This window comes from Puntigrus tetrazona, chromosome 24 (assembly GCF_018831695.1).
Source record: "Puntigrus tetrazona isolate hp1 chromosome 24, ASM1883169v1, whole genome shotgun sequence".
Classification (NCBI taxonomy): Eukaryota; Metazoa; Chordata; class Actinopteri; order Cypriniformes; family Cyprinidae; genus Puntigrus; species Puntigrus tetrazona.
This window is the reverse complement of record NC_056722.1, coordinates 4,087,393-4,103,745: the sequence shown is the minus strand read 5'-3', so window position 1 is coordinate 4,103,745 and position 16,353 is coordinate 4,087,393. Positions and strand designations below refer to the sequence as shown.

The following is a 16,353-nucleotide window of genomic DNA, read 5'->3' as shown; positions in this document are numbered from 1 at the left end:
CATAGTATTTGCAAGCACATATTGCAAAAAGGATGTCTGTACCTGGAAGAGTGGCGAAGTCGAGCAGGAAGTCGAGTCTTTTGACAGCTTCCTCAATCTCATGGCGGAGTTTGTGTACGGTGACCTCACTTGTGTGTCTCAGGTACTGATTTAACTCCACCAGCTCCTCTGTATTACTTAGCTTGCTTGTGATTCTGTCCGTAATCTCATCGTAACGACAGCAGATTCTGCGAGATAATAATAAACGCTATAGCATATAACATTTTTACCTTAATAATACCAATGCTACCTCCATAATAAAAACAATCACTTTTTATTTTTAATGGATGTGACATATTTCACAAGCTGAATGAGAAAAATGATACGTTCAGTTTATTTTATTCTATTTATATATACATGCAAATGAGGCATTGTCTAATTAAATATGCACTATTTTGCCCAAAAATAATATCTTCTTTTTTTTTTTTATTGTAAATTTGCAATTTAGACTGCTAAAAAGATTTTAGAAAAGAAATTAAGTGAAATGAGATCAAATCACTGATTCTGGAGGTCTAATTTTTACATATTTATTTCTTCACTTACATCCGCTTTATGTAGCCATTTATTCTGGGTAGCACACTTTCTACAAGAGCTGTATGCTAATTACATAGCTACTGATTCGTTTAAAAAGAATTCATTTTTGAAGAATATTTCAGGCTGTTTGCTCCCACCTCTTGTTGAGTTCTCGGTTCTCCTCGATCACAAACGTGGTGAGAAGATCTATGAGATGGTCTGCCTTGTCACACAGATCTTGGTTCAGGTTCACCGCATCCAGACAGATCAAGGACAGTGGAACAGTTGCATGCAGCGTTGCAATCTCTGTCCACAAATTCTGCACACCTGTGATTTTCTACAGGTCGCACAGTAGAAACATCTGGATTTTCAAGGAAGCATTTCACCCCTGTAGTATCTATAAGGCTGCGAAGCACAAATTAGAAAAGCTACCTTTGTAAAACCCTGCAGTGAGTGCTTGGCTTTGAGGAAGTTCAGTATATCCTGACGGTCCAGTAAATCAGTGTACTTCTTATACACATCCAGATATCTACAAAACACACCACAGGTTCACCCACAGACAAACCACAGTCTTAATTTAAAGTTTTCTACTGGAAAACATTTTACGATAATGGACCTCTGGGGCCCAACGGTGTTCTTGTGAAAGATCTCTCTGGCTCTGTTCACGATGTCTGTCACCAGCATCTCATCGTGTCTCACTGTCCGCAGCATTAGAGTTTCTCCCACCTCTGAGAAAAGCTTGCACTCCACCTGTAAGAAAACAACGGTTCACTGTTACGTTTAAAAATGATTGCTCTGCTTTACACTGTGCATAAACAATTTAATTATAATGGAAGCAATTTAATTACAATTTCATTATAATTACATTTTTGCTGTGTATTGTGAGTGCATGTGCATAATGTTTGTTAGATGTTCTTTATACTTTCTGTGGCTCGGATAATTTTCATTATACGTTACAGTATACAGTAATTTTCAGAGATACTTTTTGAAAACATAAGTAAAGATTACAAGAGTTTGAGTCTGAAACTTGCAGATTTAAATAACGTGAGAATAAAGAAAACACTAGAACAATTATTGCACTACACTTTATCAGCAGAAATCACTGCCATGTCCAAGTATATTTAAGTGTGTGTGTGTGTGTGTGTGTGTGTGTGTGTGTGTGTGTGTGTGTGTGTGTGCGCGCGTGTGTGTGTGTGTGTACCCGGGGGATGTTGTGGGCGCTGTCAATGATCTGTTTGAATGCTTGTTCTATAAGCTCCCAGCAGCTCTCCAGTGAAGGTTCAAAGGCAATTTTGGGGTCTTCGAGTCTCAATTTGACCAGTAACACCGGACGCTGTGTGTACTTCAGCTCATCAAAATACTCCCCAAAATCGTTACCATCCTGCCAGAAAACACATACATGTGTTATAGATATTAAAATGGATTGAAGAAATGTTTATAGAAATGCTTCGGGATGTGGAGAATGTATTTAAGTTTTTGTTTCCCTTCTGTTTTCTATATTTTTGAATTTATGCAAAGCTGTACGGCGCAACAAATATGTCTAATACTGGGTTACCATCTGGGTCACCATTGACTCCCATAGTATGTTTTTTTCCCTACTATGGAAGCCAATGGTGACCAAAACAACTTTATACAAAATATCTTCATCTGTGTTTGGCAGAAGAAATTCATACAGGTTTGGAACTACTTGAGGGTGAGTAAATGATGACAGAAGTTTCTTTTTTAAGTAAACTATTTCTTTAAGTGTTGTGTGGACTCCATGTATATATTCCCTTTCAAAGGTTTGGGTCAAAGACAGTAAAGATGGAAAATGTATAATGCTACAACAAATTTCTATGATTAACAGCTGTTGGTTGTCTATTATTATTGTTCATTGTTATTATTTAGTCAATTGTTGAACATAATTTTTATAAAAACCTTTTTTTATAGAATCCACAAGATACAGAAGTCAGTATGATAGTGTGGTTTTGTAGTGGTCAAATAACTGAAATACAAGCTTTCAGTGTCTTGCACTCTCAAGAATCACGCAACCATGAACAAACAAACATAAATGTACATATATACCCATAAATGTACGGACATGAACAGTACCTAAGATATATAATGCCTTTAAAGCATTTTTTACTGGCTTCAGTACCTGATGTAGCTGGAAGAACTGCAGAAGATCCTGCAGCGATGCGACCACTAGACTGCGCAGCTGCAGGGACATCAGAGCCGCCACGCAGTAGAAGAGTTTCTGTGCCTTTACCGGGGCAATGCTTGCTTTCTTTGGCACCAGTGGCAACCAGGAGTCTTTAAAGGTCACAAAAAGAGAAGCACAGCAGGGCAGCCAACTACACAACACACACACAAACAACAAAGGCAACAGGTGATACGTTATTCATATACATTTTTATTTCAATTTTACCTGCTTGGCTGAACATCAAAATTACTATTTTAGTTATAGAAATGAACCAAGTTGATTTATTATTTATTGTTTGTGCCTAATTTCTACTCTCTGATATTAAAAGTTAAAGTGTTACTCCACCCCAAAACGAACATTTGTCATTAATCACTTACCTCTTTCCAAACCCAGTAAAAGCTTAGTTCGTCTTTTAAAACACAATTTAAGATGTTTTCGGATAAAAACCGGGAGCCTCGTGACTGTCCCATTGATTGACAAACAAATACGACTGCCGAGGTGTAGACCGTAACATTATGAGTTATACATGAATAAAATTAAACACATAGTCAGTCGTGACACACAGCAAAGCAAAGTGGGAAAAGATGCAAACGACTGACACAGAAAAACGTACGCCATGCTGACGTTATGGTGCAGAATTGTTGAATAAAGTTGTTATTTTTCTTTTCTTTCCATGCAAAAAGTATTCTCTCAGCTTCATAATGTTACAGTGGAACCACTGATAGAAAATGGAGTATTCTGACTTCTGTCTTTCATGCTTTTCTGGACCTTGAGGGTGTTATTTTCTTGGCAGTCAATGGGACAGTCACAAGCCTCCCGGTTTTTATCCAAAATATCTCAAATTGTGTTCCAAGGAGGAATAAAAGACATACAGTAGGGGTTAGTGATTAATGACAAAATTTTCATTTTGTGCTGGAGCAACACCAAGTTTAAGCAAACCTGTGCACCGGTCAATCACTTGTTATTGACTGATTCAATCAGTTCATTCAGTAAACGATGAGTCAGCGGTATATCCTGCAGTATATCTAGTGAACACTTCACACTAATTGTTGCTGTAGCACCGCCGACACCCTGCGTGTTAAAGCAGGTCCAGATTTCTCTTTATTTCCCCATTGTTCAAACCCTCTTTCACGGCTCGCATTGTGTGCTTGTCTCTGGGTGGTTTGAAGAGACCATGGATACAGAGTTGAGAACAAAGGTAGCCAAGACGAAGAGAACTATTTAAACAACAACACATACGTCCGCACACAACGCTGACCTTATTCAAACATACATTTATCTCTTGAGAGCATCAGGACATGGGACACGGACAGTCAATTGTTCATTTTAGTATTATATCAGTGAATACTAATTTGTTTTGTTCACCTAAGTAACGAACAGTTTTGTTTCTGAATGAATCAACATGTTAGAATGAATGATTCACAAAGAGTTGTTTAACCACTGAATGAAACCGGGTTTTGAACAGCAGTCACTCATAAAGAAAACGAATTTTGTTAATATTTTTAATGCATTTTTTAAATGCATTTTATCGTGCGTATAAGACATTTATATTTTTTTATTGTCTATAAATTCTTTTTTTTTTATTTCAGTTTTACTTCAAGTTGAACTAAACAAACATAGAAAACATTGCGCTGGCGAATAAATGTTTGGTCTTTTTTACAATGCATTTTTTATTTTTTTATTTCATCTCAAAAAACAATTTCCTAGCTATCAAAATCAACAGTGGTTCGTTTACTCCTGAATGAGTTAGTGTTGATTAATAAAACGTTTGAACCCGTCATCTGTAGGTTCATCGGTAATCGGTCTATTTGAACGAACTGGCTGAATGAATGATTCAAATGACTTGTAACTCGCCAGACGTACGGCTCTTCCTTCAGGTGCTTAGACAGCTGTAATTATAGAGCCGGATTCAGGTGACTACAGTGACAGGTTTACAGAGAACATGAGAATGAAACCTACAGACTCCAAATATATCATGTGTCCCCAACCACTTCTCGGTCAGTGCCGTTTCCGTTACTGTGCACAGCATGACATTATTTACACCCGACCTCACAGAAAACACGCTACTGATTATGTTCCTGCGCTCGTTTTTGAACAGATATGTAGATCGAGAAAATTTCTCACGCGTTAAGCAGTTCGTCTCGGGCGTTCTGACACTGTCGCCGCACCAGCTCCTCAAACTCCGCCGGCAAGAGAGGAAGATCGGCTGAGAGCAGATCCTCTAAACGCACAAACCGCAAAGATGTGAAACTATAGATGAAACATAAAACGATTAGAAATGGGATCGTGGTGGTTATGGAAGAGTTACAATAGTGGAAAAACTTATTAGAACAAGATTATTTTTATGTAGCATGTCAGCAGGAAATATCAGTTTGCATTTACAAATATTTATTTGCCATTAATTGTAATAATCTAGTGAGCCACACAGAAATCTGATTTTAGTTTGGATTTAGTTTGTTCTGTTTCTTCATGTCAGACAGGATAATGATCGGATCTCTGTGTGGGTGTTTAACTGGATTATAACAAATAATGGCAAATGAACGCTTGAAAATATAAACTGATATTTCCTACCGGTACATTACAGCAAATAACTGATTTAAAGCCATTTTTAACCGGTGAAAATACTAGTGTTGTAACCACTTCGACCACCTCTGTAGAAATGCTAACCTGCTCATCCAGAGATCCTGTACATGGAGCATCATAGGGTTAACGGTGCAGAGGTTCTCTGTCTGCCAGCTATGAGCTTCTCGGTAGCTCTCAGACCAGGGAACTGGTGCACGAATGACACGGGACGGGAACGGCCGGGGGACAGCAGAGATGGACAGGCGCTCTCGCTCCGCTGGATCCAGCAGGATATAATCAACTACAAAAAGAAAGTGATTCCTGACTTATTCAAAAAACAACATGAAAAGTGATTCAGGCTAAAAAGACAGCAACATGTATTGGATGCCAGAATTTTCTTTTTTTTTTTTTTTTTTTTTTTACAAAAATTCAAAAAATTAAGAAGGTAAAGTTTCTTAGTATATGTTCATAAAAGTCACAATAAAAGACCCTCTCAAAAAAAATTAAAAACACATGCATGTATGTATTTAAGAAAAAATATGCTGTGTTTGTATATTAAATATATTTATATATAACATTAAATAAGAATATAAATAAAATGTAATATTTTACGTAAACAAAAACTTTTATTTTGGATGCGATTCATCGTGATTCATCATTTGACACCACTAATGTTTATATAAATAAATAACCCATACACTACTTGTTCTGTGAACTCTCTAATCTGGCTCTGTCTTTCAGTAACACATCATCTGATCCAGAATGTAAACCCGGGATAAAAAATCAGGGCACACGTTGTGTAGAGTCTATACGCTACAGTCTACATAGTCGGTGTTGTGTGTCATACCGATGCTCTTGCGGAGGTTGAATTCATAGTCTCTCTGGACCTCCTCCAGGAGATCCTCCAGCATCTTCTGCATCTTCCGCTCGTCACCTTGGAAACGGCTGGGTAACAGCTTCAGGATAGTGGTGATCTGCTCTGACGGCTGCGAGGCCAGCATGTGGCCGTAAACACCCTCAGTGATATAGTGCATGTACCTCTGTGAGAGAAAGAGAGAGAATTAATATGGATGAAAGCATGAAATCACAAGTGAAGAACAGAACTGAAAACCAGTGACTAGTTTGAACTGTGACCCCAGACCCCAAAACCAGCATTAAGTGTCATAGTTTATTTTTTATGCATCAAACCGAAAGATGAATAAATAATATTTGCAGGGAAAGGACAATATTTGGCTGAGACACAACTATTTGAATATAAGGAATATGAGGGTGCAAAAAAAAAAATCTAAATCTTAAAAAAATCACCTTTACAGTTTTCTTAATGAAGACCTTAGCAATGCATATTACTAATCAAAAGGTTTTGATACATTTATAGTATAAAATTAACAAAATATGGATCTTTATTTAATATCCTAATGATTTTTGGCATAAAAAAATATATCATTTTGACCCACACAATTTCTTTTTGGCTATTGCTGCAAATATACATGTGCTACGTATGACTGCCTTTGTGGTCCAGGGTCATATATATATATATATATATATATATATATATATATATATATATATATATATATATATATATATATATATATATATATTTACATATTACATTTAAATGTTTTGCAGACGCTTTAATCCAAAACTGACACAGTAAAAGAGCAATAATACATAAGTGAAGTCATTATCAAGTTCAACTTATTATTTTTTATAATAAATAACAAAAATACAAGTATGTGAAATAAAAAAAGAACATATATATATATATATATATATATATATATATATATATATATATATATATATATTTTTTTTTTTTTAGCTCGTTATTTCTATTTTTTGCTGTATGTGTCAGTAGAAAATTTCTGTTTACATTTCCAAACATTCCTTTTGCCATTAATTGATTAAACTGATACTTCCTATCGACACACTACAGCAAAAGGTGAAAAAAACTGCAAATCAAAGTGTGTTTTAAAAACCCATGAAATCATTGATGTTGACCGAATGAAAGAAAGCTGCTGATAATGACCTCTAAATCTCCCTCTGTGGGCTCCGTCTGTTCCCTTTGACTGTGTGTCTCCTCACGCCTCATGATTTCAAGTTGCTCGTTCGGCGACAAAGGACGACTTTTGTGAATGGCGGGCATTCTGTTTGTCAATAGAAGAAAAATATGACAGTCCCTGCTACGAATATTGTAGTTTTGAGTATACAGTGAGCTCACTAGTTCGAGAAATACGCAAGAACTGCTACTAAAAACCTCTGTCCGTGGCTCGCAGGTTGTCGCATCCTCACAACTGGAGAATCAGTGTGGTCTTAAATGCGAAGTTAAGAAGAGACTCACTGAAAGTGCGCGTGTAATTAAGTATATGACGTTCGTTAAGGATACGTGCAACTGGAGGACCCTGCAGAGAGCGATGCCTGCGCTGCAGATGCTGGATTTTCAGGTTTTGGCCTCTCGGACTGTAGTTGTTCCCGATGGACTCGGAGGGACTTCTGTGGTGCCGAAGCTCCTTGTAGGGAACCGCAAGAGTCCGAGAGTGATTCTGCAGCAGGGGCGGGTATCGGCCGTTACGGAGATAAACCTGAAACACAGAGCGAATCAAGATGGGCATAAAATGATCAAGAAAAGCACCGTGTAGATGTTGAGACACTTTATGTACTCACCTCATACAGGTCAGAGGGTTTCTGGGATGCGGGTAAAGGTGGCAGTCTAGGGAGCCTCCCAGCATCATGACTTGAGTTAGCGTTCATCTATGAGAACATTTTAAAGCACAGTTTGCTTAAAAAAATGCCTAATTTTGGCCACGGGTCACTGATCTAAGCATTTCAATGTATCTCCGTGTAGTAGACACACACTTGGACACATACAAAATGCTGTCTGGATAAGCTATGATGTCTAAAATGCTCCCTAGATAGGCAGCTCAATAGATTCTGATGTTACCTGACGGTTTGTTTTCCCGCTTTCAATGTCTTAACTCTCGTTGAAAATCCCCATTTTTATTTATCTGACAACTGTAAATAGCTTTAAACTTTACATATCTTCAAAATAGTGAGGGGAAATCCCACTGACATCGCTGCTAGTGAATACTAACTAAAGTAATATTCGCAGTTATTGCGCTACAACGCGAGGTTGAGGTAAGGAGGTCTCTTCGACGTTCGTTAACGACGTTTCTATCCTCAGAACGGTCGATCATAATGGTCTTACCTTCAGTCATTACTTGTACAATCCGACATCGATCGCGTTAATAAGACACGGAGCGATTATCTGAGGAAAGGCTCTCGCGGTCGTTAAACGGCGAGTCGCGCGCTCACGTCCCGCGAGCTGTCACCGGTCGTCAGTGTTTGCTCACGCGCTGTACTTGGTGACAGTCCCGCTAGAGTTTCACCATCTTCGGTAAACAAAGGCTTTGTAGAGCTGTAGCGCGTAAAAGAAATACTAGTAAAAATGTATATTTCTATAGTAACCGTATGCAAGTGTAAAGCCGTTAAAATAACTGTCAACAGTTTTCAAATAATAATATTAGAAAATGTTTCATTGTGGTTGTAATACCTCATTGTGAGCACACGGTGTCGCTGTTTCACTAATCGTTACTCACTGTAGTTAAAGCAGACGAAACAATAATTGTTCGTTATTAATAATATTAATAATTTTTTTAAATTCTGTTTTTAAGTAGTAAACAATATATTTATTACCATTTGCATTATTAGATTTCACTTATATCGAAAAACGTGGTCTTTTTTAAGGGCTTCTGTCATTTTTATAAATGTAAAATATTTTAACTGTCTTTATGACCTTTTTTTTTTTTTTTTTTGTAAAACACAAATGGGTCACTAAGTTTAGTGACGCGTTTTTGAGTGAGTGGAGTATTTGTGCACATTATTTCGCTTTGTTACGCATTTCTAATGTCTCCTGGGTTAAATGTTTCTATATTGTTTATTAAACTACGTAAGTATTCAGTATTCAGTTTCTGGCCCACATATGGGCCGCGGACCCCTATGGGGAGTTTAAATCTCTCCATAATAAAAGTCTGTGTGAGTGGCCCTTCTCCTTGTCCTGATTTAGATCTAATTATAGACCCCTATAACGGTCAGAAACTTTTTAGTAATATATATATATATATATATATATATATATATATATATATATATATATATAAAATGCATTCTCTCTCACAGGTATATGTGTGTGTGTGTACAGGTGAGTGTGTGTTTTGAGGTCACACTGTTAAACCCTCGAAATAAATAACCACAGAACTGGCAAAGGACCCGACAGCGGACAAGGGCCATTCATCACCAGACCTCTACAGGGCAGTCACCTATAGTGACGTCTGCATTATTTAAGAGGGAGAAAGACAGGTAAATCCTACCGTCCTGTGAGATATTCCGGTTTCGGCCCTGTTAGCGGTCATTCTGCACTAGCTAGAAAACGCCGGCGCGCAAAGACACCGCTTATTCACCGATTTCTTTCGCGTACTTTCACTAACACACGAGGTCATCGGCAGAAGTGATCAGACACTAGTGAGTGATCCAGCACAAGCGGATCAACTAACTCAGCGCTGTCAGCATCAAATAAACATGACTTCTGTGTTTACTGCTTTCAAACGTCTAAACAAGGACACAGTCAAGCTGCACAACTAGATTACACCGCCAGACTGGACTAGATTACACCACAGATTACTCTGGATCACACATGCCTATCAAGACGACGACCGGTCTGACATTCAGGGACAAACGAGTCAGAATTACACTTTAGCGCTCAAACGTTTGGAATAATTCAGATTTTGCAAGGCTGCGTTTGTTCGGGCGAGAAGCACAGTGAAAGCAGGAGCATTGCGATATTATTGCAATTTAAAAGAAATGGTTTAAATGTGAATGCATGTAACGCAAAAGCTGAACTCCCAGCATCATTACTCCAGCGATCATTCTACGCCGATTTGCTGATGAATTAAAGTCGTGCTGTTGAAAGCGTCTCTAAAGGCATTTATAATGTTATAAAACATGCATTTCAAATCACCGAACTTTCCATTCATCAAAATGTATAATAAGAACTACTGTTAATAATTGAGGACCAGGTTCGATAATAACTGAGCAGTTATTAAAATGGTCTTTAAGCATCGCGTGGCACTGAAAGACTTGCTGAAAACCCATCTCTGATATTTCATCAGGCGCAAAATATACATTTGGAATATATGCGAAAAGAAAAGAGCTATTTGGAATTGTACTTATAGTTTGGGATTGTAAAAATGCAATCTTAAAAAATAAATAAAGTACATATTTGCACTAAAACAAATATCTACTGGAGAGACTTGCATGCAACGAGGCAAAATAATCGGTAAAAGTGGCCGTTATGAAAAGTGGGAATGCAACATTCAGCGAAGCATCTGCAGAAATGCACTTACAAGTGAAAGGATGTGCGAGAGAAAAAACAAAAGGACTTGATTTCATATGTTGGGGACTGATTGCACGGTGCACTGGAGTCGAAAAATCTAACGTCAAGTGCAGAGATTGTGCTGCAGAATAACGTACCTGCGCGCATTTAAGACCAGCAACCTTTATTTTTTGACAGTTTCGACCCATACATTTTAATTTCACCGTTCTGACAGTCATCGCATCACGGCTGAACCCAGATCTCTCTGAATAACCTGCTAAAACGTAATATTTCGTGCACGGAACTTGATAACACATCGGTTCTGGAAATAGAAATGGTTATGAGTGGGAGAGACGGAGCAAGAGAGAAAGAGAGAGAGAGAGAGAAAGCATGTAATTAGATGACTAAAGACTTAATTGTCTTTCATCTATGAAGACATTTAGAACACTCTGCTGTTCCAGCATGCAAATACAAGAAGACACATCCCCTCGCTTGCTCTCCCATCTCTTTTCACGAAGTCAGCGAATCAGACACTCATTGTGAGCGTGAAATGCTAATAGCTTTAACTGATTTCTTAACCGCTCTCAGATCCCTCCAGGGGTGTTACACCAGCTGACCGATATTCACACTTTGACTGCTTTATTAAAGCGATGCACCTTCAACCCAAACCTTGCCAATCCGAGCACCGGAAGTGAGCTGAAAGCGGTGCTTCAAACTAACGTCGAGACCCTGTCATCATTTGCTCACTCTCATGCCGTTGCAAAGCCGTTATTTTCTTGGTTTAAAAGCGCGGTGGTTCGCGCCCCTCTTTAATATGCACTAAAAGACTTTTGCATCGCAGAAGAAAGACGGTCGTGGAGGTCAAAGTAAAACTTTTTTATATAGCTGTTCCGAATGTGCCTGAAACATAAAAAAAAAAAAATGTGCAAAAAGAGTCACTTCACCATTTTTAAAGGAAAGCCTTCATCTAATAAATGAGGGTTTGCCCACTTTTCCAGAGTCATATTGCAAGCCCGTGAAGCTCACATACGTGTTTGGTTTTGTGTGATGATGGGAACATAACAGCAGATAACAGACATTTAATTGTTAATTTCTTGGGACAGTTTAGTAGCTAACTGGATGCTGGACGTCTCTAAATTCTACAGCCTTGAAAGTAAGTAAAGTATTAGATATGAAGAACCAAAAAACTGTATTTTACATAAAGCTCATGGACTGTTTTTGTCAGCCTTTTGAGGAAGACGCCATTTTTTCGTAGCCACACAGAGAAATACCGCTCGATATTTCTTCCTTGTGTTCATTCGATCAATTAACGCACGCACACGCACGCTAAACGCTAAACGCTTAAAACCAGGGAATCTTTTCGCAAAGCATTGGTTAAAGCGCCTCTGATTTTCTCTTTTTATGCAATTACAGGCGGTGGCCAAATTTGAAACCGATTATTTTTCTACTTGAGCTGAATGACCGCGGCCACAAGTTTAAATCAACGGGTTTCCAGTCTCCACGTCTAGCCTAGCTCGCTAGTGTTAACATTAACTGAAATAAGAGAAAAAGGGTGGCGTTTACAAACAGAACATCCATATTTCCATTCATTCAACATCCAACACACCTATATATGAACATATTGAAGGGAGGTCACTGGTTTAACTAGTTTATTAATATGCTGAGCTGTACCTCAAAATATTATAAGGATGTTGTATGTTGTTGTTGTAGCTGGTTTGTCTACATAGAGTGATGGTTAATGTGACAAAAAGCTTTACGTGAAATAAAGTTAGAGGGTGAATTATTTCCTAGCGTGTTTCGACACCAATGGTATAACATAATATTTCAGATGCGTATAACAGTGGTTATACAGATATGTATTTAATTGCACGTTGCAGGGGCAATTTATCGATCGTATCCATCTGCAACTCGTCTTTGATCGCAGGAAAAAAAAAACATTTAGAGTATATTCGAAGAAAAGCGCCATTTCACACATTACTGTATTTTGGGGTTTACAAAGAATAATATAAAGTCTACAGTAAAAAACGTTGAAAAAATACTATAGTAAATTACTTTAAATTAAAATTAATTTGTTGTGGTGATTCCATAGTATCTATTCCATAAGTATACTACAATATTCATTGCTTTTTATCAGTTCACTATAGTTAATACTACTCCTGTAGCTTTCGTTAATTCATTAAGTGTTGTACTTTAATATTAACACTGTAGGAGCCATTTGGTTGCCTTATTTAAAGGTTTATATAGTTAATGTCTTTTGTTTTGCATCTGTCTTTTATTTTGGAGAATGGAGGCTTAAAGGTCTGAGTGTGGCCTACTGGAGCATGGCCTTCTGGGAGCACATGGTCTTTACACCTTACCTTTTGTTTGTTGGCAGCCCAAACCTTGTAACCAAGTTTGTTTTACCTTTTATTTTTTGTGATCGAGTCTGCAATAAATATTCAAGAAATGCACATTGAAGTTGGCGTTCTTTGGACAAACAAAGGCTCAGTAAGCATCTAAACCCTCAGCAGACCCAAGAGGTGACTAAGGTGGCAAATTGTTTGAGGATAGTCACCACAATTAGAAACCACTACAGCGTACGCATTGCTAATTAGTCAGATAATGTATCTGAGATGTGATTTTTACTCCCATTGCCCTATGAGTCTTGCTTCAGACGCAGGGATGCAGAGTTCAAATCCCAGACAAGCCCCAAATTACGGTCCGCTTGAGCTCAGCGGTGCAGGGGCCGCAGAGAGTGAAACAAGCACGAGGCGCGCGGACTTTAGGTCAGAACAGCCGCATTCACGAGTAACTTGATAATGACATGAAATATTAACACCCCACACACACACACACACACACACACACACATACACACACCCACCCCCAAACAAACACACACACATTGAATATTAATGCGTCATCCTTTTCTCGCAGATTGGATGTAAACATGCATGTCGCGTATGACACACGGAGCTGAAACTGTTCCCTCTGTCTCTCTCGGAGATCACTTGTGGTAGCTGCGTGAATTTAAGTAGTGATACATGGTAAGTGCTTTCCGTTAATTACGGCAGTGTGTGTGTGTGTGTGTGTAGGAGCGATGGAAAACTCATTAATGGGGCGGTTAATATTTGATGCGGGTTCTGGTGGTTTGGTTTACGGGCGGTGATGAGGAGGGTGAGAAAGGGATGCCGTCGCTGTGGTCGTCCAGTGAAAGTGAGAGAGGGGTGAAACAGAGGAGATGATCAGAGGAGCAGCCGTTTCATTAAGAGAGAAATGGAAAAACGCCTTTGAGGCCAGATACCTCCACACGTGTGTGTGTGTGTGTGTGTGTGTGTGTGAGGGAGAGGACAAGTGTGTGTGTGCTCGCTCTATACTCGGTTGGTTTATCTTTACAAAATTAGGATTAAATATTAGGCGTTTTAAGTTTATCGCATAACTTAATAAAAATGATTTTAGGTTGATATTTAATACGAAGCAAAAAAAAAGTGGCTGTAAAGTATTAATAATTTGAAGTCAACTAGTTGCAAGATTAGGCGTGGACTGACTCTAGCAGACCGTTCTGATGCAAAAATCTGTATCTGATAATCAATAGAAAATACAGTTTAAGCTTTTAGGGGCGGAAAGACGTTAAAAAAGTCTCTTCTACTAACCACAGATGAATTCTTTCGGTTAAAAACTAAAGTAATATTGCAAAATATTATTGTGATTTAAAATAAGTGCTCACTGTTTGAATATTTTTTTCCGATGTAATTGATTTCTGTGATCAAAGCTACGTTTTTAGCTGAATCGTCCACGTCACGCGATCCTTCAGACTGGCTGCTCAAAAAACATTTGTTGGAAACACTGTGAGGTCTAATACATAGAAACTGCGATATTAATTTTTTGATGCACAGAAAGTTCAAAAGCATTTCATGCCTCCTTGCAAAATAAACCTATTACTTTCTTATGATTTTTGCATATATGGTACGCCTTTGAGTGTCATATTATGACGTAGTACTATGATATATCATAAGCCTCATGGTATTACTTTATTTTATTTTAAGGTGTCTGTTAATTAACTACATGTACTTACTATATGATTAGAGTTCAAATTAGGGTTTAGCTTAGGGCTACTTGCATGCAATCGTGCGTAATAAAAGTAAACGTAACGTGCAAGTTTTACCCTCATGCCTCTGTCTCCTGTTCTTTTTTCCAAATAACATTAATTACGTTCAAATTGGATTGGTTAATTAAAGTCTCTCCCTCCCAGAAGAAATCCCAGAAGCCCCGGCGTTTCTGCTCGTTAGTTTCGCTCCTGAAACAGACACTCGTTCCATTCAGGCAAAGGTCAGGAGGTCATTCCAGTCATTAATGCTAAAAGAAAAAGGAAAGGTCTCCTTTACGCGGAGCGTGACCTCTGACGGCGGGCCGCCCCGTCCTCGTTCAGCCTGAAATCCAAGAACGGCTCAGCCCTTGACCTTGTACAACACTCTCACTGTCACACACACACACACACACACACTTTAAGAGCTGTCAACCCTGCAAAACTCTACATTGATAATAAAAGAGTGCGAGAGAGAAATAGAGAGAGAGATAAAGGTCTTTAAAAGCTCGCAGCGCTCCCGCTTTCCTCTCGGGAATGACAGGCCTAATGCAGGATGACTGCACTCTTTCTGTAAAGGAACGACAGAATGAAAAGAAGAGCCGCCTGACGCTGAGCTGTAGTGACTCGTGCAAAAGACTGACTGAAAAAGCAACGAAAAGAAGAAATGACGTAACGAGAAACTGCACGAACTGGAAAGCGTAATAAAGCTCAGCTGAAACGCGGCGCGGGCCTAACGAAGCTTTCGGATCATAATGTAAATCATGAGGCGAAAATAAATACAATTTGGCAAAACGCACAATGAAAATGTTCACGATTATTAGTTGAGGCCGTTTTGGTCACCGTTGACCTCCGTAGTATTTTCTTTCCTACTATGGAAGTCAATGGTGACCCAAACCTGCTTCAAAATACTTTCCAAAGAAATGCACACGGGTTTGAACTGTTCTTTTAAATCTCAATCTCATTTCTAACACTTGATATGCTTCTCCATACAAAAATATGCAGCGGTCCATTGCTTTGAGGACTGTTTTCAATTCGACGCAGCTAAACAGCTTTTATTTTGTAAAATAGATTTTTGTCATTTTTATAGGTTTAATTCATTATCACGTTCACGTTTTCCGACTAATATTCATGTTTTGATTCATTACAGTTTATTAACAGTAATAATTATGAACTGCAGTGCCTTTAAAGGTAGAAAGCGACAAACAAAGCGTTACTGAAATACAGACGGAGATAAAATACCAATATAAAAGAGATTAAATACCAATACCTTAACTGCTATGTGCTTGCATTTAAATTATTAACTTGGCACAATGCACTTATCGTGTGCATGCATGTTTTTACACTGTAAAAATACCTATATGTAAGTGCATCTGTAGTTAATTTCTGTAATTATATTTATATTTACGCTTTAACCCTCTCTTAAACCACCAAACCTGCCCCTAACCGTACCCCGTATCCCACTTTAATAGCTGCAAAAGTGTTTTGCAATACAACACGAACACAATAAGTACACCGTACTCATATTTTCGACCTCCGAACGCACTGTTTGCGTGGAGCAAAACGTCGTTCGCAGGACTAACATCCCAGAGGTTCCTCCGCCTAGAATATGAAGACAATTTAGAA

At 38.3% G+C, this 16,353-nt stretch overlaps 1 protein-coding gene and 3 gene segments (V, D, J or C); 2 read left to right on the top strand and 2 right to left on the bottom strand.

Annotated features, from left to right (window-relative positions):
- The window catches only part of dnah3 (dynein axonemal heavy chain 3), a 34,779-nt gene extending 26,144 nt beyond the window's left edge, over positions 1 to 8,635 (bottom strand). Inside the window, exons 1-14 of the mRNA XM_043226087.1 lie at positions 8,502 to 8,635; positions 7,961 to 8,047; positions 7,683 to 7,878; positions 7,554 to 7,608; positions 7,326 to 7,443; positions 6,144 to 6,336; positions 5,402 to 5,597; positions 4,859 to 4,984; positions 2,690 to 2,885; positions 1,754 to 1,933; positions 1,169 to 1,302; positions 985 to 1,081; positions 711 to 889; positions 43 to 227 (exon numbers count right to left, since the gene is read on the bottom strand). Of these exons, the coding sequence (XP_043082022.1) occupies positions 43 to 227; positions 711 to 889; positions 985 to 1,081; positions 1,169 to 1,302; positions 1,754 to 1,933; positions 2,690 to 2,885; positions 4,859 to 4,984; positions 5,402 to 5,597; positions 6,144 to 6,336; positions 7,326 to 7,443; positions 7,554 to 7,608; positions 7,683 to 7,878; positions 7,961 to 8,047 (1,942 nt within the window). The 5' untranslated portion in view covers positions 8,502 to 8,635. The remainder of the gene's footprint in view (positions 1 to 42; positions 228 to 710; positions 890 to 984; positions 1,082 to 1,168; positions 1,303 to 1,753; positions 1,934 to 2,689; positions 2,886 to 4,858; positions 4,985 to 5,401; positions 5,598 to 6,143; positions 6,337 to 7,325; positions 7,444 to 7,553; positions 7,609 to 7,682; positions 7,879 to 7,960; positions 8,048 to 8,501) is intronic.
- Positions 1 to 16,353, top strand: part of LOC122329698 — a 610,329-nt gene that overhangs the window by 87,731 nt on the left and 506,245 nt on the right.
- The window catches only part of LOC122329697, a 601,685-nt gene that overhangs the window by 85,313 nt on the left and 500,019 nt on the right, over positions 1 to 16,353 (top strand).
- Positions 1 to 16,353, bottom strand: part of LOC122329696 — a 603,783-nt gene that overhangs the window by 89,929 nt on the left and 497,501 nt on the right.